Source organism: Moschus berezovskii, chromosome 1, assembly GCF_049115385.1.
Source record: "Moschus berezovskii isolate FMDL1 chromosome 1, NW_MosBer_1.0, whole genome shotgun sequence".
In the NCBI taxonomy this organism is placed as follows: domain Eukaryota; kingdom Metazoa; phylum Chordata; class Mammalia; order Artiodactyla; family Moschidae; genus Moschus; species Moschus berezovskii.
The window spans coordinates 14,843,484-14,869,396 of record NC_142460.1 but is presented as its reverse complement, the minus strand read 5'-3'; the positions used below and the strand labels follow the sequence as shown (position 1 = coordinate 14,869,396).

The 25,913-nt window shown below is 44.0% G+C and overlaps 1 protein-coding gene across 1 annotated transcript in view; it reads right to left on the bottom strand.

Moving 5' to 3' along the window:
* The window catches only part of KCNH8 (potassium voltage-gated channel subfamily H member 8), a 495,092-nt gene that overhangs the window by 40,559 nt on the left and 428,620 nt on the right, over window positions 1-25,913 (bottom strand). The window contains exons 12-15 of the mRNA XM_088834824.1: window positions 11,923-11,961; window positions 5,540-5,892; window positions 3,322-3,428; window positions 418-494 (exon numbers count right to left, since the gene is read on the bottom strand). Coding sequence (XP_088690950.1) covers window positions 418-494; window positions 3,322-3,428; window positions 5,540-5,892; window positions 11,923-11,961 — 576 coding nt within the window. The remainder of the gene's footprint in view (window positions 1-417; window positions 495-3,321; window positions 3,429-5,539; window positions 5,893-11,922; window positions 11,962-25,913) is intronic.

The window sequence follows — 25,913 nt, the reverse complement described above, 5'->3', positions numbered from 1 at the left end:
ATTTTGATTCATCTCTGGATGAATGATCTTGCTTTAACTCATTAAAAATTAAAGTATATAAAAAAGTGAAAAAGCACCAACCAAACCAAATATCAATACGTTTATGACATTAATTAGAGAAATTAGCACTTAGTGCTTCCTGTATGTTATATGATTTAGCTAGATGATCTCATTTAACTTCACAAATGGGCCATAAGGTATGTATAACTGCTGTCTCCTTATTACACATGGCAAGACAGAGCTTGAGAGAAGTTAAGTAACTGATACTCACATCAGGGTGAGTGGGAATTCATCCACATTTGTCACTAGCCACCACAGTGCATATCGTCATGACTATATTGCACTGCTTCTGCTGGCGACTGGGGTTTCCTGCCCCTCACCACTCCAGCCTGGTCAGAGAGAGACAAAACTCCATACCTCACTGTTGAGTTTGTTCATCTGCTGCTTGGTCTCCTCCGCTTTGATAAAGAGGACAGCAGCTCCAATCTCGGGGTCTGAAAAGTGACACACACATGGAATGAGTCCTTCAGGAACACGCCTCGTATCTGAGGATTGGGGCAACTGGAACCGGGAAGGAGCTGCCCTTCAGGAGGGCAGGAAGCTAACCGTTAGGAAGGCAGCTGACCAAGCTGCCTTTCCTGAGACGCGCACACCGCCAGCTCCGTCTCCCGAGCGCGCCTCTGGACGGCACCGGATGGACTCTTTGGAAAGGGGCACACAGCATGGCGGGGACTGTGGCCACACTTACTGGGTGTGCCCATGGCCAACTGCCAGTCTCCGGAACACTGTCACTGCCATGTGGCCCAAATGGCACTCGTTCTTTTCTTTGACTGTTTGCCAAAGAATATATCACAGCCAGAGTCCTCCAAGCCATGGAAAAGGAGCGTTCTTTTCCTCTTGTCTTTCCTTTCCAAATTTTGATTCTGGGTCCATGAGCGTTTTCTTCCCGCCTCTATCAAAGGCACGCCTCTCCACTGCAGGTTTGTCTCCTCTGTTGCACTAAAAGGCAATTTCTCCCAATCCCTGGTTCTCTCATCTCTACCTTTTCTCTGCCGTACTTTTACAAATCTATTCACATCTGTTAGGAGCGGAAGCACAGATGAGTCATAGCTAGCTAGAGTGGAAAGGATTTGATATATGGAGACATCTATACCTGTGCTATCTGTCAGTATAAATATCATGATGCTGCTACTGCTAAGTCACTTCAGTCGTGTCTGACCCTGTGCGACCCCATAGACGGCAGCCCACGAGGCTCCCCCATCCCTGGGATTCTCCAGGCAAGAACACTGGAGTGGGTTGCCATTTCCTTCTCCAAAAATATCATGATATGACTATCTTAATACCCTAATTCTGGTCAAGTCATGTATGGATGTGAGAGTTGGACTGTGAAGAAAGCTGATCGCCGAAGAACTGATGCTTTTGAACTGTGGTGCTGGAGAAGACTCTTGAGAGTCCCTTGGACTGCAAGGAGATCCAACTAGTCCATCCTAAAGGAGATTAGTCCTGGGTGTTCATTGGAAGGACTGATGCTGAAGCTGAAGCTGCAATACTTTGGTCACCTCATGCGAAGAGTTGACTCACTGGAAAAGACGCTGATGCTGGGAGGGATTGGGGGCGGGAGGAGACGGGGACGACAGAGAATGAGATGGCTGGATGGCATCACTGACTTGATGGACATGAGTTTGAGTGAACTCCGGGAGTTGGTGATGGACAGGGAGGCCTGGCGTGCTGTGATTCATGGGGTCGCAAAGAGTCGGACACGACTGAGCGACTGAAGTGAACTGAAGCATAGAGAATTTGTGGGAGAGAAGGAGTTGTTCAAAACAATCCGAAGTGGCAGAGTGGTAAAAGCTCCCTTTACAGAGATATTTCCAAAGTTAATCTCTTCATTCAGTGAATAATACGAGATCACTGACAGCAGCTAGACCTCCTTTAGAGGTGAAGTGAGGCCTCAGTCGTGTCTGATTCTTTGCAACCCATGGACTATACAGCCTATGGAATTCTCCAGGCCAGAATACTGGAGTGGGTAGTCTTTCCCTTCTCCAGGGGATCTTCCCAACCCAGGAATTGAACCAGGGTCTCCTGCATGGCAGGCAGATTCTTTAACATCTGAGCTATCAGGGATGCTCCCCTTTAGAGGAGACAGAAATAAAAAAATATATTGACCCTCATGGAGCTTTGAGTCTAGCAGAGAAAAGAGACATTCAAAAAGCAATTATGCAATAGGTTTGCATTTCATACTAAAGGCAATGGGAGTCCATCTCAGGATTTTAAGCATAGGAATAAAATAATGAGAATAGATTTGCATATTTTTAAAAATAGTCCACTCTGTATGGAGAACAGAGTGAAAACAGAAAAGAGACTTTGGTACCAAAGCAGCCAAGAGATGAACGAGGCAAGGAAAGGGTAGTGGCGGAAAGGACAGAAAGTCTCAGTCAGAAATGAGAGACCTGTAGGAGGCAGAGCCAAGAGTGCTTGTTGCTTGGACGGATGAGCGTCAGGGTGAATGTTGGGAAAGGGAGGGGGGGAGAAGGTGGCGGGACCAGGAATATCAGGTGGGCGGTCACGGTGACGTCCTGTGACCCAACAAGGAGAACTCCCATGGGGGACCCACCGTCAGCTGCCATAGCAAAGGCTCACGCCTGTCTGACCAGAACTATAACTTCTGTGTCTCTTGCTCCAAGCAGAGTGGTATCCGCACATGGGAGTCCGGTGCTTGAATGCGTGAGGCCTGCTGACTGCCATCCACATTCCTGTCCTCACCTTCCCCACCCACCATCGTCCCACCAGGGGGTCTCATCCGCCCGTCTCCCCGGGAGATGACGGGTGCCCGGAAGAGGTGCTGACTAGGGTAGAAGACTGGCATTTTACCAAGTGGAGACACACCCCCAGAACCGCACAGTCAGAAGTCTTTCTTGGGCTTGGCTTTGTCCACAGAAGGACTTGCTCATTAGCAGGCGATCATGACACAAGGACATCAGAGCCAGGGGGGACGGAGGAGGGGGCGGGCAGGGGACTGTTGGCCTTACACCTCGTGACTGTTTGGGGTTGCCTGTGCTCAGGAGAGTCGGACCACAAAGAAGGCTGAGTGCCAAAGCACTGATGCTTTCAAGTCTTGGTGCTGGAAGAGACTCTGGCAAGTCTTGGACTGCAAGGAGATCGAACCAGTCCATCCTAAAGGAAATCAGCCCTGAACATTCGTTGGAAGGACTGATGCCGAAGCTGAAGCTCCAATACTTTGGCCACCTGATGTGAAGAGCCAGATATTACAAATTACAAAGAAATGTCAGCCCTTGAGAGAAGACTAAATACAGAGCTTACCTCCAAGAGGAGGAGAAATTCTAGGATCCGGTCTGACTCGTTCAGAGCCAAAGTCAAAGGTCTGGCTTTCTTCACTGCTGTTTCCATCTTCAATTCCATCAACAATCCTGTTTAAGACAATGAGGATTGGCTAGCTTGCATTTATGTTCATGGGTCACAGCTACTTGTAGAAGAGTTAAAAAATCTTGTGTTAAATTTCTAAATTCTGGACACTCTAGAGCTGTGCTATCCAACGTGGTGGCCGTGGGCCTTATCCAGGCACAGAGTGCCTGGAGTGTGAAAATGAGGTGTGCTGTGTATGAAACACACACTGGGGTTTGAAGGTTTTAGTGAAAACATTATGCTATTTAACTAGTGATTTTATACTATTTACATCTGAAATGCTGATATTTGAGGCACCTCAAATCAAACAAAACATATCATTGAATTATTATTTGCATGTGCGTTTACTTTTCAAAGGTGTGGCTGCTGGAATGTTTGAAAATACTTGCGTGTCTCACAATTTTATCTCATGTTATATTTCTATTGAACAGCAATTCTATAGATCTTAGATTCTTACTTATTTTCAGATTCAAAACCTTAGCTACAAAAGCCCTCTTATCTAAATTTATATTAGTTTACTGTTCTATCCAGAATTAAAGAATTTTACGCTAATGGTAACTTTAGACTTAGATGAAACTCTGAAGTGACAGTTGAAAAATTGTATTTAAATGAGTACTAGGACTCTAGCTAATCTTCTTTCCTTGGTGAATATCTAACCCACTCATAATTTTTTTTTAAAGATGAATTTATTGTAGAAAATGTAAACATACAATCACACTCTCAAAAGAAAAATCATATCATGCACTACTACCATTAAAATTGTGCCAAGTTCTCAAAATCTTTCTCTGTATATAAAATAAAACATTTTTTTTATAAGTGTAGAATCAGTTGTACACGAACCTTTATTTTCCAGCTGATACAGTTTCCCCCTGTTTAAAATTTATTAATTTTTCATGTTAGAGAAACTTTAGAAAGAACAGTTAAGCTGAGTTTTCAAATTACCATCTCCAGCTGAATTCCTGAACATTTAATATCCATCTACTTTTCATTAAGCCTGCTTTGCTTATTTTTTCCTTGCAATTTTCTCTAAATGGATAAATTGTATTCAAGTGAGGAACCAATATATAGTAAATCAGAAAGATCTCTTGCCTTATAAACAGAAAAATAGACTTTGAACCTATATTTCAGAACTCAAATTTCTGAAGTTTTAGACAAACTATTTAACCCTAAACATATACTTCTTATAAGTTTATAGCCGAGGTAATATGAACTACTTTATAAGATTCCTGAAAAGACTAACCATAACAGTAAATGAAAAATTACCCAGCTGAGTATCTGGGAATAGAAGTCTTTCAATATGATTTTTTCTTATGTCTATTTTTAAATTAGCTGCTATGCCCCATAGTCTACCCCTTTCATATTTTCTGAGTCAGGAATTTTTACTGTCTCAGTCATCTTTAGTGGATCCTAAAGTGAATGCTTTAAATTAAAAATAGAACCATCCCATATTACCTACTGAAGAGGCTGGAAGTAAAACCAAGCTTCAGTTATCCACAATAATAAAGCAAATACTATGGAAATAAGGCCAGCAGTTCATTTTCTTTATCATTTCCACCGATTGCCCTGTGAAACTTTTGGCAAAGTTTCAGATATTGAGGGATAATGATATAAACTCATTTCCTCTCTTTCATTTTTATTAGAAGTTTATAAATTATAAAATTACAATTTAGAAATATCCATCTATGAAAGTGTGTACACAGCTGGGGCTTCCCAGGTGGCTCATTGGTGGGTTGGCTCAATCCACCCGCCAATGCAGAAGTCACAGGAGACGTGGGTTCAATCCCTGCATTGGGAAGATCCCCTGGAGGAGGAAATGGCAACCCGCTCCAGTATATAGAAGTAGGTAGAGCTAAATGAATAAGCGGAGAAGACAAGGAATTGGGAACATTTGATGGACCCTTCTGAGAATATGACTAACATGATTTATTCTCATTCTGCCCACACTTCACTACAGAGTCAAAAATTACACAGAAAATTTAGGAAAGCTGAAGCCTCCAGGCTAGGAACTTGCATGGTAGAAAGGTCCAGAAGGCTGAGTAATTTTCTAGCCAGGTGCCAGTGGGGAGCAAAAGCAGCCACCTCCACCGGGAAAGGATTCTATGAGGTAAGTGCTTACCTTGGACTGAGGTCTGGGGGTCCCGCACTATTCAAAGTTGAAAGCTGCAGTTTCAAGTTCTTCTCTTTTCTTTTGCCATGGTTTGGGGGATCCGTCTCCTGCTTGGTTTTGGGGGAGTTTGAACTGGAGACCCTGATAGGGGAGTGAAACGGCACGGTTCCCGAGGCCAGCTGCTTCAGGCTCAGGCCGAGGTAGCTCTTAGCACCTGCAGGCCGCTTGCTGCGAGATGAGGCGGGCCCCCTGGTGTAGACGGGGGACAGCGAGGCTGTCTCCTCCTCCTCCTCCTCCTCCTCCTCGTCTTCCACGATGGACGGCAGTCTCTTCGTGATGCTGCCATTTCCCTTGGGCTCTGACTGAACCAGAGGGGGACACAGACGAGTACAGATGTGAAGAGCTTTTCAGAGGCACATACCATTCACCAGTAACTCCCATGTGAACAGTCAGCTCCCCAGGTGGCTTTAAAACGAAAGACTTCACAGACTTGGCTTTTACTTATTCAGCTGTTCAAAGTTTCCCAGTTTCTGATCTCTGCTAGGTTTATTTTCTCTGCTTTCCTGGTTTTGCTTGTTTGGTCTTTTAAATCTTCTTAGTGGGAGCTATGGAGAAGGAAATGGCAACCCACTCCAGTGTTCTTGCCTGGAGAATCCCAGGGACGGGGGAGCCTGGTGGGCTATCGTCTGTGGGGTCGCACAGAGTCGGACACGACTGAAGCGACTTAGCAGCAGCAGCAGCAGTGGGAGCTATGTGAAAGGGGCATTTTACCAGGTTTGCATCGGGCTTTTCACCAGCCTGTCATTTATAATATTACATGATGGCACACTTTTAGGAAGACATTTTCAATTTTACTGAGAAGTCTTGGGCCTTGATAGTTTAATTAATTAACTAATTAATTTCATGTATCATCATTTTATTTTATTGAATTATGGTTGATATTATATAAAATTCTATCATGTAATTCACAAATATATAACACAATTCACAGTTTCTATAGCCTAGCCTTTGACTGTGTGGATCACAATAAACTGTGGAAAATTCTAAAAGAGATGGGAATACCAGACCACCTGACCTGCCTCTTGAGAAACCTGTATGCAGGTCAGGAAGCAACAGTCAGAACTGGACATGGAACAACAGACTGGTTCCAAATAGGAAAACGGGTACGTCAAGGTTGCATATTGTCACCCTGCTTATTTAACTTATACGCAGAGTACATCAGAGGAACTCTGGGCTGGAAGAAGCACAAGCTGGAATCAAGATTGCCGGGAGAAATATCAATAACCTCAGATATGCAGGTGACACCATCCTTATGGCAGAAATTGAAGAGGAACTAAAAAGCTTCTTGATGAAAGTGAGAGAGGAGAGTGAAAAGGTTGGCTTGAAGGTCAACAGTCAGAAAACAAAGATCATAGCATCTGGTCCCATCACTTCATGGCAAATAGATGGGGAAACAGTGTCAGACTTTAATTTTTTGGGCTCCAAAATCACTGCAGATGGTGACTGCAGCCATGAAATTAAAAGACGCTTACTCCTTGGAAGGAAAGTTATGACCAACCTAGATAGCATATTAAAAAGCAGAGACATTACTTTGCCAACAAAGGTCCATCTAGTCAAGGATATAGTTTCTCCAGTGGTCATGTATGGATGTGAGAGTTGGACTGTGAAGAAAGCTGATCGCCAAAGAATTGATGCTTTTGAACTGTGGTGTTGGAGAAGACTCTTGAGAGTCCCTTGGACTGCAAGGAGGTCCAACCAGTCCATTCTAAAGGAGATCAGTCCTGGGTGTTCATTGGAAGGACTGATGCTAAAGCTGAAACTCCAATACTTTGGCCACCTCATGTGACGAGTTGACTCACTGGAAAAGACTCTGATGCTAGGAGGGATTGGGGGCGGGAGGAGAAGGGGACGACAGAGAATGAGATGGCTGGATGGCATCACTGACTTGATGGACATGAGTTTGAGTGAACTCCAGGAGTTGGTGATGGACAGGGAGGCCTGGCGTGCTGTGATTCATGGGGTCGCAAAGAGTCGGACACGACTGAGCGACTGAACTTAACTGATACTCCACTTACAGTTACTGTAAAGTATCGGATATATTCCTCATGTTGTACAATAGGCCCTTTAGCTTATTTTATCCCCAGTAGCCTGCACCCCAGCTCTCCCACCCTGACGTTTGCCCTCCCCTCGACACTGGTAACCACTGTTTGCTCCCTGCATCTGTCAGTCTGCCTCTTTTGGGCTATAGCCAATAGTCTGTTGTATTTTTTAGATGCTTCCACGTGTAAATGATCTCATACAGTTTTTGTCTTTTTCCTGTCTGATTTCACTTAGCATAATTGGGCCTTGATATTTTAAAGCTACAGTGTCCTCAGTGGAACTTCCTGTGGAGATCAACCAGCAAAATTATGTTATCATGGAGAAGAAAGCTTTTTCCTGTTTTGTATCACAGATGGAAGGAGATGAGAAGTTTCCTCGGTTCTCCTGGTTCCCACAAGTCAGGTGGTGGGAAATACAGCAAACGCTGTGATCTGCTCCCTGTAAAGGGCCTTGGGAAAGGAAGGAGCTGGTCTTGCCAAATCCTACGTAGACTCCTTGCCTGGGTCCATCCAGCCTCACAGGCTTAGAAGAAGCCAGGGAGAGCGTGGGCACGGACAGAGCAGGTGACGATGAAGGGGCTGCACAGGCTAAGCTGGCGGCCCTCTGCAGAGCTGCTGGAGGAGTCTGTGTTTCCTGTTCTGCCCCAGACATGGCTTCCCTCCTCCAAAAAGTCATTCATTGTCCTGTGCCTCAGTATCATTTATACTTTCTTATCAACAATTTCTAATGAAAATGAGCAGTGAACATCTAAGAGCACTACTCAAATGTCATGAGCTGTCATGGTTACTACTTCCCCTTAATAAACACTTGGTTCATTGGTGTGTGAATTCTACTGTAATAGTTATACATATATATGTGTGTGTGTATGTATATATGGGCTTCCCCCGGCTTAGCAGGTAAAGAGTCTGCCTGCAATGCAGCAGATGACCCAGTTTTGATCCCTGGATTGGGGAGATCCCCTGGAGAAGGAAATGGCAAACCACTCCAATATTCTTGCCTTGGAAAATCCCAAATGAATTTGAACCTATCGTGACTGACGGGCCCATTCAGTGGATACCATAGCTTTTATAAGCAAAATGATCAGTTCACTTAGAAAGATTTTTTGTGTATTTTAATTTCATGGGTTAAAATTTCTTGAAGAAAGGAAAAGACTCATTTTTCCAACTAGATGCAAATATTGTAATTAATGTTATGCCATTAGTTCTTTATTCAATGGGCTTAGTTGCTCAGTCTTGTCCAACTCTTTGAGACCCCATGGACTGTAGCCCGCCAGGCCCCTCTGTCCATGGAATTCTCCAGGAAAGAACACTGGAGTGGGGTGCCATTTTCTTCTCCAGGGGATCTTCCCAACCCAGGGATCAAACTCAAGTCTACCGCATTGCAGGCAGACTCTTTAGCATCTGAGCTATGGGGGAAGCCCCTTTATGCAATAGTCATGGTTTTGCCTTTATTTTGTTTTTTCCCACAGCATTTAAAAATTCTGTGCTTTTAACAAAAGGTGGGCCCATGTGGAATTGCAGAGGAACATTTGCACACTAGTATTGTGGAAAGTGAGCTCATCCAGCTAAAGATAGGACAGAGCAAACTTATCAAAGAAATTAAGATCAGTGAGTATATTCTCTAATCGGACTTCTATTTACATTTTCACTGGCAATTTAATCATGCCTTTGTTTTAAGGAGGCTCCCTTGGCTCTAAGAGAATCTTCTGACTAGTAACCTATAAGATGCATGTACTTCTACAAGTTTATTTAATTTTCATACTTCCATTTCGTCATGGAGATCTGGCACATTGGACCAGTTGTTTAGATATTACCTCTTATGATCAGGGCAGCCAACGCAGTTTATAGCAATAATTAATTACTGGATGATCACTGCAGACAGTACCCAGATTTATTAAATTATTAAGCACCAGCCCCACATGCAGCCTCTGAGCAGGAGGAGTGCCCGTTCCTTTCTTGGGCCATCCGTATAGAAACACCCTCTCCCCTGTGCCGCCGGGTTCACCTGTGTGTTCACGGCCACAAAGTTTAACCGCAGATCGTTCTTTTCTTCCCTGTGACCCGTCTCTTCATTTCCCCCTCATCTTTCTCACGAAAGCTCCCAAGGGGCAATTCCCACAGTCAAAGGAATCTCCAAGTGAGCTCATGACATTTTGCTGGGATCGTCACTTCAAACTCAGGAATGAGTCAGTCAAACCGGTCTTGACTAAAAGGAAAGCAGAGTAAAGTCTAGAGGTGGAATGCATGCATTTTTGGTCACACGGTTCTAAAAGTCCTACTTTCTAGCTACAACCTTGATCTGTAAACTGGCAACAGTGTGAGGAAAAATTAGACATTAGGTAAAGGAAGTTAAACCCTTCAGTTCAGTTCAGTTGCTCAGTCGTGTCCGACTCTCCGCGACCCCATGAATCACAGCACGCCAGGCCTCCCTGTCCATCACCAACTCCCAGAGTTCACTCAAACTCATGTCCATCGAGTCGGTGATGCCATCCAGCCATCTCATTCTCCGTCGTCCCCTTCTCCTCCCGCCCCCAATCCCTCCCAGCATCAGACTCTTTTCCATTGAGTCAACTCGTCGCATGAGGTGGCCAAAGTATTGGAGTTTCAGTTTCAGCTTCAGTCCTTCCAATGAACACCCAGGATTGATCTCCTTTAGAATGGACTGGTTGGACCTCCTTGCAGTCCAACGGACTCTCAAGAAGTGATATGCATTTTGCTGTGCTGTGCTCAGTTGCTGAGTTGTGTCTGACTCTTTGCAACCCCATGGACTGTAGCCCACCAGGCTCCCCTGTCCATGGGATTTTCCAGGCAAGAGTACTGGAGTGGGTTGCCACTTCCTTCTCCAGTGAATGCACTTAATTAAATGCTTGCCCTTGTGATGATGAGGATGATCATGAAGAAAATAGAAAAAATATTTACATTAGGGCAGGTTCTACAGATAATATTGGGATGTTTTACATAATTTTGCCTTATTTCTTAAGGAACTCTTAGCAATGCGGCTTGCCCAAAGATCCCTTTTTCCACATTCCTTTGCCACATGGTTTAGGCATGAGGCCAAATTCTGGGTGTATAAGTGGACCAGTTATAAGGACTTTTTAGGAAGGCTCCTAGAAGAAGGAGAGCTCCTATCTTGGGCTTTTACATTTATTTAGTTTGTAGTCTGGAACACTGACGAAATGAATGGCTCTCCGGCAGCCATCTGAGAGAATGAGGAGATCTTAAAGAAGGAAGGCATGTGTTAAGGATCATGCAGCAGGAAGGAAATCTCTAGACCCGATTGACACTGTCATATTGCCATCTCTGGCCTAATCCACGAGGGACAAATAAATATATATTTTATTAAAACCTCTGTTATTCTAATGACTTTGATACTGCAAATGAACAGAAAATACAGAAATTTTTTTTTGAAAGTTAAGGGTGGTGTATTCTTGGAGGGGATGTTCATTTTTAGAGTGCTGTGGAGGGGCGAAGAATTCAAATTGGAAAATCCAAAAGAAGGCTAAATTTCTTTTGACAAGAAAGAGAATACAGGAAAGGGCTGGCAGAAGAGAGGTACAGTAACAAGGGAAGGATGCCTGCTGAGAAGAGTTTGCATGTAAGGACAGTTTTCCTAGTTCCTGAGGAGGGATTTTGTAGAGACGGGAGAGGAAAGACAAGCAGTTCCAGAGAGAAACGTGGCCGACAGCACTGAGATGCTCCAGGAGTTCTAAAAACGTTTCTCAGTGGTGGCTCAGTTTGCTCCACACCTCCAACCACCTTCGGTCCGGTGTCGGCATCTCTGTAATGTGTCACGCAGCTGGATTTACCTGTGTGCCCCTGAGTGCAGGTGCCTCTCTGTGCGCGCGTGTGTGTGAAAGTTGGGGGCTCTGTTTCACGAAGAGAACAGGGCAGGAACAGGAGCCATTTCCAGGGCTCCTGGCACAGGATGACTGGCAATAAAAGTCTAGGTTACAAATCTGGCAAGCCACCATTCGGGGGGAAGTTTTCCATGAAATTGGAGGGTTCTTAAAAGTTGAGACTGACCTACAAGCTCAATTCTACTAACATGAACACTTCAGGACTTTGCTATTTTGGTGACAAACTACTTTTTAACAATACCAATAAGGCCTTTAAAAAGATTTGTCCGTTTCCATCTTTCTGTTCCCAAATGCAGGAAAGTCAATAACCACATCTCTCACTGGGAAGTGTTTTAGGGGAAGTCAAAGGTGAATACATAAAATCTGCAAGGGGGAAACGGATATGTTGGAAATCCCACAAATTTTAGATATTTTGCTCTTTGGCAAAAAGCCATACCTGTGAGACTGTCGATTTGTTTGATAATCTTGATATCACCTGAAAGAACAAACAAACAGAAGTTGTAACCATCATTCACACGTAGTGAGACAAGCCTGGGCCCTAGGACCCTTTGCGGCTGTTTGCATCTGGACACACCTTCCTTAGGCAACAAAATACAACGAAACCACAAGGGACTAAAAATAAATGTGCAGTTGGGGCTAAATGTGGACAGCAAGATAAGAAAAAGACCAAAAAACAAAGCAAAACAAAAAACCCAACTGCCACTTCTGAAGAGCCAGGAGCAAAAGCCGGGGTCAGGAGAGAAAGCAGGGTCCTGTGCCAGCCCCCGGCACTCAGCACCACCTACGGGGTGGGCGGATCATCTAAGCTTCCTCTAGCTCAAGCCCTGGACACAGCCTACCCTACCCCCATATAAGGACCAGCTCGCCCCCACCTTGGGGAGTGAGTTCTCTCTGAGGAGCAGGGGCCCCGATAAAGACTTGCCTGAATTTCTTGTCTGGCCTTTTATCAATTTCTATTGATTAAGGAAGCCAAGAGCCCCGGATGGTAACATGGGTGGTGTGGGCCTGGATAAAACACAGGAGGCAGGGAAGGAGAGGGAAGTTCAGAGGCGACGGGGTGATCGGCCCGCCTGTGTGGGCCAGCAGAGAGGAAACACCCCCTGAAAGATGCTGCGAGCATCTCCCGTGTCCAGAAAAGGGAGCAGCAAATTGCCTAGCCGGTACAGGACACAACACTTAAGAAAACCGTGGTCAAAACAATACACTCACTGGCTACACTTTCCAGCTGGGCGCTTTATTTGCTCTGCTTTTGTTTTCCATCTGCCTTATTGCTCTTTCTTGCCCTTTTGCTAAATTATCTTGTCTTCTATGATTTTCCCCTCTGGCTCCTGTGAAAACAGAAATCCCTGGAACTGTTTCTTGTTTAATGTCATTTCCGTATCTTTATTCGCTTGCCCTTCTTACTTAAATACAGCTGACTGTAATGATTCCTTTATGTTCCATTGATTGTACTCTGTGGACTAGGATTGGAGAAGGAAATGCAGCCCACTCCAGTATTCCTGCCTGGAGAATCCCATGGACAGAGGAGCCTGGCGGGCTACAGTCCCTAGGGTCGCAAACGGTTGGACACGACTGAAGTGACTTAGCATGTGGACCAGGATTAAGTTCACTACAGATCCTAATTTTCAATTTAATTGACTTTAAGATCCAATTGATTGTAAAAAATTTTAAAAGATGCTGTCAATTGAATTGTGACATGCCATCAATTATGACAGATCCCAATTTCAGAGATGTTAAAATGTGAAACAAAAATGTGTAACATAGATTCAGTTAAACTCAAAACACATCTTGCATAAAATCAAACCACGTTACTGTGGAGGAATACATTAGAAAATAGGTACCTTCTATGAAGTACAAAAAAGCTCTGGAAATTATAACATATTTTGGAAATATGCTTCAGGTCTCATTGTTTTTTGCTCAAATATACTTCTCTCATTTAAAGTGGTAATAGACGCTATGAATTAACATAACTTTATTCACATGGAAAAAAACATACACTCAAAAATGTTCTGCCTAGTAAGTGAGATGTATTTGGTAATTCTGTCACCTCCCTCACTGTGTTTTGTAGATGATTAGGGAGCTAGATCTGTTATTATTTACACAAATGCCAGTATCATTATTGCTGTGCAAATACATGTTTCATCAATGTTTAATTTTATCAAAGCAGTCAACCCATTCTACATCTGTTTAGTTGCCTAAATATGCATTAATCAGTAGCATTGTAGACATAAGTTTTGCAATAATTCCCTAAGTGGTGACAAATAAAACAGCTGAATAATTAAAAACGTGAAAAACAAAGCAAAATCACAGTGCTATTGCAACTATGGTAGACATAATACTGTGTTTTAAAAAAAGCTTTTCAGTTACAGTTTGCATGAGAAAAGAATGTGCTGGGGAGGGATTCAGGAAGTCTGGCATCTCCAGGTCAGAGACACTCTCTAAGGGCCAAGAGGAAGGCACCGACCGGCCTTAGCATCTTCTGATTTGAGTGTGACTCCCAGCCCCCATGGTTTACTACTAGTATGAGTCCCCTGGAGTTGCTGAACCCCGAGACTTTTTCTCTATCAGTGCTTCTCGAACTTCTGTGTGCACACAGCTCACCTAGAGAGCTCGTTAAAATTCAGGTTCTGCCTCAGGAGGTCTGGGGTGGAGCCTGAGACTCTGCATTCCGATGGTTCCCAGGTGATATTGATGTTGCTCGCCCCGGGACACACTCTGAGCAGTGAGATCTTATAACCCATGTCACTCTTATTATCACCCTGTGTGTGCGTGCGTACTAAGTTGCTTCAGTCGTGTCTGACTCTTTGCGACCCTATAGACCTATAGACCCTATAGCCTGCCAGTATCCTGTGTCCATAGGATTCTCCAGGGAAGAATACTGGAGTGGCTTTCCACTTTCTTCTCCAAGGGATCTTCCTGACCCAGGGATCAAACACACGTCTCTTATGTCACTGGCAGGCAGGTTCCTTACCACTAGCGCCACCTGGGAAGCCCTATTACCATCCTGTCAGCTATCAAGTCATTGAGTATTCACTGTCATCAGCACTCTGGCAAATGCTGCTCAGCCACGATATCCCACTTATTTTCACTGCAAATCCTATAAGGTCAGTGTTCATTATATAGCCAGCTCTACTGTGCTAGGCTCTCTGAATAAATCATTTCATTCACATATATTATTAATCACATGTATTTTAAAAAGAATATTCTGATACATTCACTCTGTTGACTAATATCAATGAAAGTGAAAGTTGCTCAGTTATGATCAATTCTTTGGGACCTCACGGACTATACAGTCCATGGGATTCTCCAGGCCGGAATACTGGAGTGGGTAGCTTTTCCCTTCTCCAGGGGATCTTCCCAACCCAGGAATCGAACCCAGGTCTCCTGCATTGTGGGCAGATTCTTTACCAGCTGAGCCACAAGGGAAACTCAAGAACACTGGAGCAGATAGCCTATCCCTCCTCCAGGAGATCTTCCCAACCCAGGGATCGAACCCAGGTCTCCTGCATTGCGGGCGGCTTCTTTACCAGCTGAGCCCCAAGGGAAGCCCAAGAACACTGGAGCGGGTAGCCTATCCCTTCTCCAGCGGATCTTCCCGACTCAGGAATCAAACCAGGGTCTCCTTCATGGCAGGCAGAGTCTTTACCAACTGAGCTATCAGAGAAGCCCTGACTAATATCAATACTTCATGCTAATTCAGACTGGCATTAGTGTAGAGAATCCTAGTTTAATGGAAACTCAGTATTTTAACTTGGAGAAGGAAATGACAACCTACTCCAGTATTCTTGCCTGGTGAATTCCATGGACAAAGGAGCCTCGCAGGCTACAGTCCATGGGGTTGCAAGGAGTTAGACATGACTGAGTGACTATTGTGCACATTTTAAAACTAGAAGTAACCCTACAGAGTCTCAGCTACAATGGTTTGTACATGTGTCAGAAGACAGGATACTTTGAGAAGGATTCCTTAAAAAAATCAGGTTACAGAGACTCCTACCAGTCTCTTTCGGTTGGTGGCGGGTGGGTGTGGGGCCCAGATCTCCAGGTCAGGTTTGAAACCAATGAGTTAGTCCAACTCCCTAATTAGAGACGTGGAAACAGTGGCCCAGAAACATGAAAACACTTGCCCAATTCATGCAACCAGTTAGTGGTAGAATTTTCCACCAGAAGCTATACCTCCTGATTCTTAGTGACCTTCCATGGGACCAGGAGTTTTCTCAGGTACCTGCTCTGGCAGTTAATGCTGTTTCTCGGGCTGAGAGACCAAGTGTTTGATGTACCACGGAATTTAATCTGGTTCGATGGTTGTCACAAAGTAGACCCCCCAAAACTCGTGATGTTAAATTATCCAAGTATCTTGTTCACCCTTTGAATCATAGATCTTTAAGGAAACTGGCTGAATTCTAGGCATTCTTTCCCCAGTGGGGGTGGAGGAGAGAAACACAGCTATGACCTTTGGATGAAAAATGTTTATTGATCCCATTTTCTTGTTCTGAACGAAAAGACTCAACAGTTTTGAAAGTTTTGAGGAAGGCAGCTATTCAATTTTGAGTCACTCCCACATGGAGGTTTACACCTTTTAGACAATGAGGAGAATTGTTGGTGATCTCTAGTAGGGGTAATTAGGGGAAAAAAAGACCATGGTGATAGAAGTTGGGAAGACAAAAGGGAATTAAGTCAGATACAAGAGAAGGAAACAAAGCTGTTGTGAGAGAGGTCAAGAAGGCGCCCATCTTTGGGTTGTGCCCTTCGGTTCATGAGGATGGAAGAAGCGCCATGAGGGCAGAAGGACTCAGCCTTGGCCTCACACGAGGCCTTAAACAGAAGGAAGGCTCGCCTGTGACCTATACATGAGAAGAAACTAAAAAAAGAGTTAATACATGTTTCTGCATAACTGATTCCCTTTTCTGTACACTGAAGCTAACAACACCGTAAAACAACTATACTCCAATAAAAGTAAATTTAAAAAAGAAGTAAGGCTTCATAACCTGGAAGACTGTGTAAGAAACTTTCTCAGTTTTGGTATATAGGTTTTCAAAGATTCTTTTCTTTTCCCCAAGTCCTAACCACCTAAATTACTCCGTGAGTAATCTGGAAGCCCACGGAGTAAGCCACAGAGTAATCTGTGAGTCCTGTGGGAGCTGGGAGCCTGCAGTGTTACACTGCAAAGATACTGCCCACTGTAACGGAGGACCAGAAGAGGAAAAACGGCCTCTTAGTCCTCGGAAGAGTCGCTACAAAAAAAGGCAAAACAAATTCACAATTTTTTAACTGTGTTAAAAAGGCCCCAAGTTCTACTATTGAGACTGAATTGCAAACGGAAACAAAATATACTAAAATTAATAGTAATTTTAGATGTGGCACGTGCCATTGCATTCCTTAATGCTGTTTCTTTTATTGAATGAAGACATTTTAATAAGGGCTTTCATAGGTTCATACCTGATCTTGGCCATTCAACTCAGGTTTTTTCTTAAGTTCTAAAATTTTCTAATAGCAAATCTTCCTCATGTTAGGACTTTTATGAGTTCTTGTGGTTGGGAAGGGAGCGCTTTGATTTCTTTCATCTCTTTCCCCCATCCACTAAAATCCTGTTTTGTTCTGACAATGGAGCTGACGGTAAGGTGTGGGGCCCTGCCTTTCACAGGAGCTGAAGGGCGCCGCCAGAAGGGACACGCGTGATGGGGCAATATCAGTCATTCCTTTACCCCCAGTGCTTCCCAAGGGGGCCTGCCGTGGAGAAACTGACCACGATGGAGCACGAAGGAAGCACATGCTGGTGAACCCACCGCCCAGACCCAGCGCTCCCAACGGTGGCCCAACGGAGGCAGGAAATCCATCCCCACTGTCTGCCTGCTCTGCAGGTAGGACAGGTAGGCCCCTGTGTGGTCTGCAAATATCGTCTCAACTACGGAATCTCATAAGTCCCAAAGCAGGTAACTGCTTAAAGGGGAAATGAGACGCGAATCACGAGGCTCTCCCTTCAACTGACTCTTGATATTGTTTGTTACTAACGCCACATTGATCAAGTCACAGGGTAGATGGAAGCAGCATAGGCCCCATTCAGAAAAGGGGGTTACCACAGCGTTTGTCTCCTTTACTGAAGAGCACTGTTAACCAGCACTGGTGATTATTTGGGATAAATAAAAGATGGATGAAGGATGCTCACAACAGCCCCACAGTTCACACAGTTAAAAAGTCCACTCTAACAAAGCCATAAATAACTGTCAAATCAACAGGTCTCATTTTCGATCTGCGGCTTTCTCTTGCAGGCTGAGTGGAGGTGCCCACAGCAGTGAACGACAGCGACGGCGGGTGGCAGATACGAGGAATTGGAAATCTCTGGAGAAAGAGGAGGCTTTGACGTGGGAGCATTCATTTTCAGCTCAACTCGTCTGAGTGCTCACCACCATCTAATCTAAATATCTGAGGCTGGTCTGAAACTCAAAGTGGGTAATACATTTTCTATTATGTTTTCTTTGCTTTTTACCTAACTTAGGAATAGAAATGAGATTTTAATGAAAAGACTAGGAATTTTGACATTTCCTAATTTCACCGGGAGCCTTGAGGTCAAGACAGACTTTTAAAACTTGGAGGAGTGGTCTCTTCCCCTGGGTAACCGCTATCGTTTCTGGTGTAGGATGCACATGTCAAGTAATCCAGCCTTGAATTTAGCCTTGAATCCAGCCACTTACTGGTGGCTAGAGCTAGGGAATTGTTCCCTGAGCCTGCAGCGTAGGAAGCACCGCAAAACCTCTTCACTGATATAAATTATGGTGAAAGGTCTGCGTGTGGGAATGGGACCCATTTAGGGGGTACAACAGCAAAGCCGTCAAGAGCTGGAATTACCGCGGTCCGGTCACTTATTAGCTTCACATCCCTGGGAAGCAGGTGATAGAACAGGTAATGCTGAGGTAAGAAATAATGCACCAGATTTCAATGGCTCAACAGAAATGGATTTTGTACCTCATTCTTCCTCTCAAAAAGGATGATGAAAACTAAAGCAGTTCTGAGGATGTGTAAAGTTAACAAACCTTGGAGGCCCAGCTGGCCACATCTAACACAGTGGCACCTTGACGAGAGACGTCGTACAGCAACCAGAAGTAACCAAACTATAATTCTGATCCTTTCGTCCACATCGTTCAAGACCCTTAGAGGCGCTACAGCGATGCCCTGCAGTGAGGCCTCTGCAGCATGACCCTCCCTGTCTGTTCCCTTCGAGATCACAGTGGTGCTCTCCAAGTCCCTCCCTGAGACTCTCCCTGCATCTCTCCTGTTCACTGCTGCTCCCTTCCGGCATCACGTCCAGTGTTCTTGCCAGAGGGGGCCCCTTTCTCCTGTCTCCAGGAAATCCACTGAGCTTCCCAGTGGCGCAGTGGTAAAGAATCTGCCTGCAGCGCAGGAGATGCCCAATATGAGGGTTTGATTCCTGGGTCGGGAAGATCCCCTACGAGGAGGGAATGGCAACCCACTCCAGTATTCTTGCCTGGGTTATCCCATGGGCAGAGGAGCCTGGCGGGCTACAGTACATGGGGTCACAAAGAATCAAACATGGCTGAGTGACTGAGCACGGGATGTGTACATTTCTTATCACTGCAATTTAATGATCCACAAAGAATCCTCACCTAGTATTTATGGTGAAAAAGTCCTCACACTGGTGCATTTGCTAAGTATTTGGTGTGGTGTCTGGCATAAAGCTACTTCCTTTTAATAAGTTCCGTTCCGTCGCTCAGTCGTGTCTGACTCTTTGCAACCCCGTGGACTGTAGCCTACCAGGCTTCTCTGTCCATGGGATTCTCCAGGCAAGAATACTGGAGTGGGTTACCGTTTCCTTCTCCAGGGGATCTTCCTGACCCAGGGATCGAACCCGGGTCTCCCGCATTGGAGGCAGACGCTTTAACCTCTGAGCCACCAGGGAAGTACCTTCCTGTTAATAAGTGGTAATATATTATTACTGATACATTGGTTATGAAGATAATTTTCTTTTAATTGAGGTAATAAGAAATAGGGCATTATTATTATCTACATGATGCTGAGTTAGACATTCAACAGATGGGTCTGTCCAACTTAAAAACTAGTGTATACATATAAAGACTTCTTAATAAGGAGGCTGCTAGACTTAAACACAAATATCTCCAAATTGCTCTCCTATATTAATAGAAGAGCTGTCATCCCATGCTGCAAAAACACACTTTTCTTTCTACAGTACTGGATAGAACACTTTATAAAAAGTAATAGCTTGCCATTCTATTCTTTTCTCTCTCAACCTCTTTATCTGCTTCATTTAAGTAAAATGAGGCACTTTCAAATTGCCCACAAGTATGAACATAGTCAGTAAAACACTGAAATATGTAAAATTAAGTTGAGCACAATTTTAACTTCTTTGAATTCAAATATATGAATCACCTTTGGAATTAAAAATAAACCAAAAGGTATCCCTTAACACTTATGTAAAAAGGATTCCTTTGATATGTATTTCATATTATCCTAGAATGAAAAAGAAAGGAAACACACAATTGTGTGACGAGAACTAACTAGAAATCTCTCGGCAATGACACACGCCTTTAAAGATTTCAAGTTTAAGGAGATACGCACCAAATCAATTATTTGGGAGTTCAGCAGGCTAATCAATGCTAGAAAAATTTATACAGTTTAAACTCATTATGTGGATCTGAGATTCCAGGCCCCCCAGTGACCAGCTCCTGATTAGGGTACAATGGCTCCTGGTTAGCCTGTAAAACCAGCTACTATGCAATTGTAAGGAAACACAATAGCTGGTTTCAGAAGATTTTCAGGATGCATGCTGAGTCCTCCAGTTCCAAACCAGGTCGGTGAACAAATGCTCAATTTGGAGTGAGGAATTTTTGCATCACAACTCTCCGTGGCACTTTTAAAGTTAATAGGAAATGCCTGGTTTGCTACCTAGGAAGCCCACTGCCAATTACACACTGAAAAGCTGAGGACAGTGTTTGAACCAGCAAACTGAAATGAGGTACTTTGTAAATTTGAACTATGGCACCTCAGATAGACTGCACTTAGCTGCAGAAAATAAGAAGAGGTCTATCTAGCAAGTCACGGAAGCTCAGTCAATAAAACATCCGCCTGCAATGCAGGAGAACGGGGTTCAGTACCTGGGTCAGGAAGATCCCCTGGAGAAGGAAATGGCAACCCACTCCAGTAGTCTTGCCTGGAAAATTCCACGGACAGAGGAGCCAGGCAGGCTACAGTCCATGGGGTTGCGTGGATCGGACACTACTTAGCGATTAAACCACCACCGTATAGGAAGGGCCACGATCCTGAGGTCAAAGGCAGCTTCTACATGACCAAATGCACACATTTGTTTGGCATTCATATTTTTAATGAAATAAATCTTTGAAATTTAAGCAAGATGAATATCATTCATCACAGCATTCATACTTTTAGCAAATAGTCAATAACAGGGCTTCCCTCATAGCTCAATTGGTAAAGAATCCGCTTGCAATGCAGGAGACTCTGGTTAGACTCTTGGGTTGGGAAGATCCCCTGGAGAAGGGAGAGGCTACCCACTCCAGTGTTCTGGCCTAAAGAATTCCATAGACTGTATAGTCCATGGGGTCGCAAAGAGTCGAACGTGACTGAGAGACTTTTGCTTTCACTTTAAATTACTTCTAGATGAGGAAAAAAGTCTCACAGTTAGCAGATATGAGGCCAAGCTTCTAAAGTCAGGGTTTTCCTCCTACACTGTTGAAGGGGATGTAAACTGGTGCAGCCATTATGGAGAATAGTATGGAGGGTCCTTAAAAATCTAACAACAGAGTCACCATATAATCCAGTGATGGCACTCCTAGGCATACATCCAGAGAAAAGCATGATTCTAAAAGACACATGCACTCCAGTGCTCACTGTAGCACTGTTCACAACAGCCAAGGCACGGAGGCAGCACAAACGTCCATCAACAGATGGACAAGAATGGATGGACAACAGAACAGATGCAGTGTGGTGCATGCCTACAATGGAACATCACTCAGCCATTAAAATGAACGAGACGATGCCGTCTGCATGACGCAGACCGACCTGGAGATCGAAATACTGGGTGAGGAAAGTCAGACAAAGCCGCGTATCATACGACAGTTTACCGTGGAATCTAAAAACGGTACAAGTGAACTCACTTACAGAACAGAAGTAGAGTCACAGAAAGCAAACTTGCGGTAACCAGAAGACTGAGGTAGGAGAGATAAACTGGAAGGCTGGGATTGACACTACATACTGCTATATACAAAACAGGTAACTAATAGAACCTGCTGAACGAAACAGGGAAGTCTACTCAGTACTCTGTAATGACCTACATGGGAAAAGAATCTAAAATCAGTGGATACATGTCTATGTATAACTGTTTCATTTTGCTGTGCAGCAGACACTAACATAAATTATAAACCAAGTCACTCTAATAAAAGTAATTTAAAAATAAAGTTAGGATTTTGTTTTACAAAGGTGATGTGTGGAGCAAAACAAGGACGGTATATTGACTAATTGTATATAGACTAAAAGCAACTCCTTGTGAGAGTTCACAATGGAATTCCAAGTCACTGAAATTTAGAAAGAAATGTATCTTGTTCTGCAGTTTTGATCCCCCAGTGGTGCTCCAGAAGTTCCGAGGTGAAAACTTGTCATTGATAAAATATACCTGATCATATTTTAAAACATGCCATTTCCTTCTCTTTGTCTCTTTTCTAACACCGTTCTCACCCAAAGCATGCTTCCTTTAGTGAAACTCGCTCAGTCATGTCCGACTCTGTGACACCATGGACTACACAGTCTGTGGGATTCTCCAGGCCAGAACACTGGAGCAGGTAACCATTCCCTTCTCCAGGGGTCTTCCCAAACCAGGGACTGAACCCAGGTCTCCTGCACTGCAGGTGGATTCTTTACCAGCTGAGCTACCAGGGAAGACTTATTATGTTTTTAGCATAATCACATGGCAACCTAGTCACAAAGTGGCCATTTCCATTTTGGGGGAAACCATAGAAATATCCACTGAGGAAACCTCTTCATAAAAACGTGAACAGTGAGTACGGCAGATCCATTTAGAATGGGCAGAACGTCTTACAGCGAGTCTTTCTGAATTTGCAGATCTAAGTCCATTACTTACAGATCCACACAAACCATTCTTTTAGTTATGGAGGGGAAATGCATTGACTGCTGTTCAGAACACATTTTTTCCCAGGTTTTAAGGCAACTATTTCGATGATTGCATAATATGCACAAGTGAGCCAATGGGAAGGATGATGCTTTCACAACTGTTTACACAAATCTGTGCAAACCAGTCCTGGCCTTCCTCTTTTCCATCTGCTGTGTCAAACTGTGCTTGTCAGGTTGTTTTTCTGGGAGTTGAAAGAAATTAGAAATGCTGGGTAATTGAAGGAACAATTCTGGCCTTAGTTGGACTGTGAGGGCACACCACATTTAGGGAAGAAAGACACTTCCAAAACAATTCATTTGGAGTCTCACAGAGGAAGCCGTATTTTCCCAGTAAATTTCCACTCAACCCTCAGGAGGTGTCACTTCTCCTCAGCACTGGCTGTAAATAATTGCTGTTGAGATTTCTCTTACTCCTCCCTTTCTGTTAATTCACTCACAATTCCTAAACGACTATTTGCTTTTACTTGGGGAGGTCCCATTAAAGTGACTCTGTGGTAAATTACTTAGAAAAACTGAGAAAATACTTCAAGGTATGTCACCTACAAACTGGCACTTGCCACCTACTGCTACAGCGCCTCATGGATAGCGGAGGAAGAGGAAGCCTGGATCCCCGAGTCAGCCTGTGCGAAGCCACCATCTGCCCACTGCCTGTGCCTTGTGATATGAACGGAACACGCCTCATATGTCTTATTTTATGGACTGTATCAGACCACAGAGACATGGAGCTTTTTGTTACGGTCTTTAGCCTGACTGAACCGATGCAATTTCTTGAGATTATCCAGGTGAAGAGCCAGAGGAGCGCTGGAGGAGAGCATCTTACCCCTTGGTGCGTGACACGTAGGGTGCTGACTCTAATCTACCGTCCACAGCTCTTTTTGACAGAAGCCTGTTTGGCATTTTGGGTATTTTCCCATAGATGAGGCTAATGTTTTGTACCATAAAGAAAAAATGGGTGACTAATAACCTCAAAGGAAAAATGTAAACTGTATAACCTAGAATATAAATATGCTTCGTTAGCACCACTCAGATTTGGGACTATTTCTGAAAGCTGGCAGAATGCAGGGACACAGATCGGTCACCATATGCTCTGCTTAATCTTCAGAGTGGAAAATATAAGTGGGATTACCACATCACTAAAAGCTTAGCATCTTGCAGATGTTCATCTTGGAATTTTCCTTAATCATTTTCCTCAATGACATGAAAACCAAATCCGTTAAGTCCCAATTCATTTGACAGAAATGCTTCTCCTTGGGTCCCTCCGCCCTCCTTGGGTTGTCATTATTAGTGCCTGCTGGCTGTTCAATTCATAATTTCAAGATCTTTCCATTCCCCTCCCTCAACTTGGCATCTTGTTTGCTTCATATTTCTGACTCGTTGGCTACGGTTAACTAGTCAAAGCTGCTGCTCCTCTGGCGTTGCAGATTTCTGGGTTTGAACGGGGAGCCTGTGAGAGCCTTGAATCGAATGAAACTCGAGTCCGCCAGCGCCCCCTGCCGAGCGCGCTCTGCGCCGCGGTGGAAGCAGGCTGTGTCTGCCATATGCCTTCCTCTGCTGTCTTCATCCTTTTAGGGAACTTCAGGGGAAAAGCACTGTAAGATGCTTACCTTGGGATTCTGTAATTTGTTTTTAATCTTAATTTAATTTCCACTAACTTAGCTCATTTACAACAGCTTTAACCAGACCACCCACTGGTTCCAAGCCCTAACAGTTGACTCTAGGTTTGGGATGAGAGGAATGCATTCATGGGATTAGTATTGAGATATGTCACATTCACTCAAGGATGAGCTTTGAACCATGAACAGACCGGCATAGCCCAAACAGTGAAATATTTACCATAATAAAACATTCAGGGTTATTCTAACAAGTCCTACAAGACCAAATTCTTGAACAACAACAAAACCAGAGTAAAATTATGTTTTTAAGAAGTCCTAACATATCCACAGGAAAAGTATTTGCAGACTGATGGAGAAATGTGAACAAAACTCTAAATTTAAAATATCGCTGCTTTCAGGGGATATATGTACACATATAACTTGATTTACTTTGCTGTACAGCAGAAACTAACACAATATTGTAAAGGAATTATACTCCAACAGAAATTAACAAAAAATAATCATAAACAAATTCAAACATTTAAGATATTGCTTCTTTAACCTACACTCAGTACCTCTGCCAAACTACATGGGTGTGTGCATGTGTGTGTACATGCAGGGAACACTGAGAATGTGCTATCTGCTGACAAACGTGACATATTTACACACCAAAGAGATTTTTCATTTCAGTTAATAAAAAGGCTTCCACCTTACAAGGATGAAACTGAGTCTGGAGAGAACGTGGAGTACCGTTTTACACGTCTGAACTGATGCTGGAGTAGGGACTTTACACGCTTCCCTCAGCCATGAGGCGAGTGAAGAATAGGGACACTGGTGTGTGCAGCAGACTGAAGCGTGTACGCCTGAATGGCAGAGATTCTCCCAGAGGCAGGCTGTGACCACAGGGTTATCTAACAAGCGGATGGACTTATGAGCAGTTCAAAGCACAGACATCGGGGAGAGCCCAAGTCAAACGGCCAGACCACAACAGTTCTGTGGTCTTTCTTGTGTTCTCGTTAAAGAGGTGTCTTTCCTGAAGTATTACGGTACATTGAGTTTTTGATGAGACATGACAAGTAATAGCATTAGGGTTAAGAAGATTAAAGCGAAAGTTATTCTGGAACTTGAGTATAGCTTCTGCTGTAACACACTGGCACTTCAGGATAGCTTCAGAATGCCTGAAGTGGAACAGCTCCTTTTAGGAGAAGCATGTTCTGATTGGTGAGCAAATGTCCTAGTCTGGGATCCGAATATCAGAGTCTGACTCGATTTTACGCTGCTTGGTTCTCTCACTGGTTTTGTAACCTCAGGTAGCACGTTACCTGGGCACCCAACTCCTTCACCTGCAAAGCAGAAGCAAAATCCAGACTCTCGGGGTGGTGCAAAGATGGTAACTTAAATGAGATATTGTGAACAAACTGCCCTGCTCATAAATACATATTTAATAAACATTAGTATCCTTTTCTTGTCAGTAGCGTGCATGTGTGCTAAGCTGCTTCAGTCATTTCCGACTCTTTGCAACCCCATGGACTGTTGCCCTCCAGGCTGCTCTGTCCATGGGATTCTCCAGGCAAGAATACTGGAGTGGGTTGCCATGGCTTCCTCCAGGGGACCTTCCTGACCTAGGGACCGAACTCCTGTCTCTCACCCCCTGCACTGGCAA